The sequence below is a fragment of the Gavialis gangeticus genome, unplaced genomic scaffold, assembly GCF_001723915.1.
Source record: "Gavialis gangeticus isolate Ggan-Ray unplaced genomic scaffold, GavGan_comp1, whole genome shotgun sequence".
Taxonomy (NCBI): Eukaryota; Metazoa; Chordata; order Crocodylia; family Gavialidae; genus Gavialis; species Gavialis gangeticus.
The window spans coordinates 672,611-674,728 of record NW_017729027.1 but is presented as its reverse complement, the minus strand read 5'-3'; the positions used below and the strand labels follow the sequence as shown (position 1 = coordinate 674,728).

General features: G+C 43.4%; 1 protein-coding gene across 1 annotated transcript in view; it reads right to left on the bottom strand.

The window, feature by feature from the left end:
* The window catches only part of RRAGD (Ras related GTP binding D), a 35,584-nt gene that overhangs the window by 26,649 nt on the left and 6,817 nt on the right, over positions 1 to 2,118 (bottom strand). The window contains exon 3 of the mRNA XM_019520349.1: positions 1,749 to 1,863. Within this exon, the coding sequence (XP_019375894.1) occupies positions 1,749 to 1,863 (115 nt within the window). The remainder of the gene's footprint in view (positions 1 to 1,748; positions 1,864 to 2,118) is intronic.

Here is a 2,118-nt window from a genome sequence, read left to right as displayed (position 1 = left end):
AGTTTTGCCAGGGGTTTCGCAAAGACTTTAGCCAGCTCCTTCAGCACTCTTGGATGAAGATCATCCAGTCCTGCTAACTTATATATGTCTAATTTTATTAACTGCTCATATACCAATTCTACATCGATAGTAGGAAGGCAGTTATTCCTACTGTGCTCATCCTCTACTCTGGCATGGCTTTCCTGTTGGTCTGGTGAAAGACCAAGGCAAAGTAGTCATTCAGGAGTTCAGCTTTCTCCTGGGTGCCAGTAACCAGCTCTTCTGAGTTGTCATGCAATGGCTCCACACTCCCATTTGTTTTCCTCCTGTTCGCTATGTACCTAAAGAAGGACTTCTTGTTGTCCTTGATTCCTGTTGCTAAGTTCAGTCGCCGTTTTATACCATCTTACCTGTTCCTTGTAAATGCAGGCCATCATGGAATAGTCCTCCTTGGGGCCCACCCCTAGCTTCCATTGTTTATAAACCTCTTTTTTAAGAGGACAGTGATTTCCCTGTTTAGCCAAGAGGGCTTCCCAGGCCTTCTGTTACCTTTTCTCTGCATGGGAATGGACTTCCTTTGTGCTTCAATGATCATGTCCTTAAGGAACAACCACTCTTTGTGCACAACTTTCCCCTTCAGTCTTTGGTCCTGCAGCACTTGCCCTACTAATGACCTAAACTCATTGAAATTTATATTTTTGAAATCCAGAACTCCAATCCTGCTATCTGATTTGTCTGCCTTACATCGGACTGTGAACATGATGTTTTTATGGTCGCTGTCGCCAAGACTTCCTTCTATATTTAAGTTGGTCACCAGGTCAACTCCTATGGCCAGGACCAAGTCTAGCAGAGCGTCACCTCTGGTTGGCCCATGCACCTCCTGAGTCAGGAAGAGCTCCTTGACACTGGTCAGGAAGGACTGCGACCAATCCAACTGGGCCAAGAGTTCCTCCCAGGAGATGTTTGGATAATTATAATTGCCCATGACGACCACATCACATGCACGTGCGGCCTCAGGCAATTCTCAGGTGAACTCCAGATTGAGTTCCTCCCCGTTTTTGGAGCTGATGTCGGCCTCCAAGGAGGCGTACTGCTCCTTCACATGAAGATCAATGCCTCCACCTTTTTTCCCCACCCGGTCCCTTCTATGCAGGGTGTAGCCTTCTATAGCTACACTCCAGTCATGTGAGGAGTCCCACCAGGTCTCAGTAATCCCTACTAGATCATAATGCACACTGGAGAGCAGGAGGGCTATCTCCTCCTGCTTGTTCTCCATGCTCCTGGTGTTAGTATACAGGCACCTGAGTCCCTCATCTTCCTGTCCTGCTGATGGAGAACAATTCCATCAGCTCCCACAAAAGTGGCTCTCCCAGTGTTCCTATCTATAGGGCTTACTTGTATGTTGGTCCCTGGACATGTTTGAAATTGTGTATCCCTGTCCCCCAGCAATCTTAATTTAAAGCCCTGTCCAGAAAATTGGCCTTTCTGGTCGCGAACAGGGACTTACCTTTCCTCATGAGTTGGATTACCTTAACAAATAAAGTTGAAGATCCCATATTTTCTATTTAGAAAACTGTTGCTAAACTGTTTATTAGGTCTTAGTAGGGACAATGGCTATCCTCACAAGTCAGAACACCACTGACTCGCCTGAAAGTTGGCATACTCTGTACTCAGGATCCTACACAATCAAATGCTTATGGAAGGGAATCATAAGCACATTCATAAATAAAATTTATCTACATAAATCTAGAAAGGACATACATACTTACTGAGATAAAGATGTTAAGTAGGTTTTCCAGTGTTGGGAGTTGTGGAATCAGTTTCTGCACCACTTTGCTGAAGGCTTCAAATATAGAATGATCGTATATACTTGTCAGATAAAAGCTAAGGAGGAAAAAGGCACGTTTAGCTTTCAGCCATATAATGTGAACATCCTAAGCCTTTCATGTTATGGTGTTATAATTTTTTTTCACAAAGTTTGTAGAATATTGCATTTTTCCTGGCAATTAAAGAAAAAATGCATAACTCCAAGAATTTAGTGTTTGCAAAGTAAGTTATGCTTCAAATGGAAACTAATAAATATATAGTCGTAGGTCCCTAACATGGAACATTCTCAATACCTCAATCGTAACTACAGCA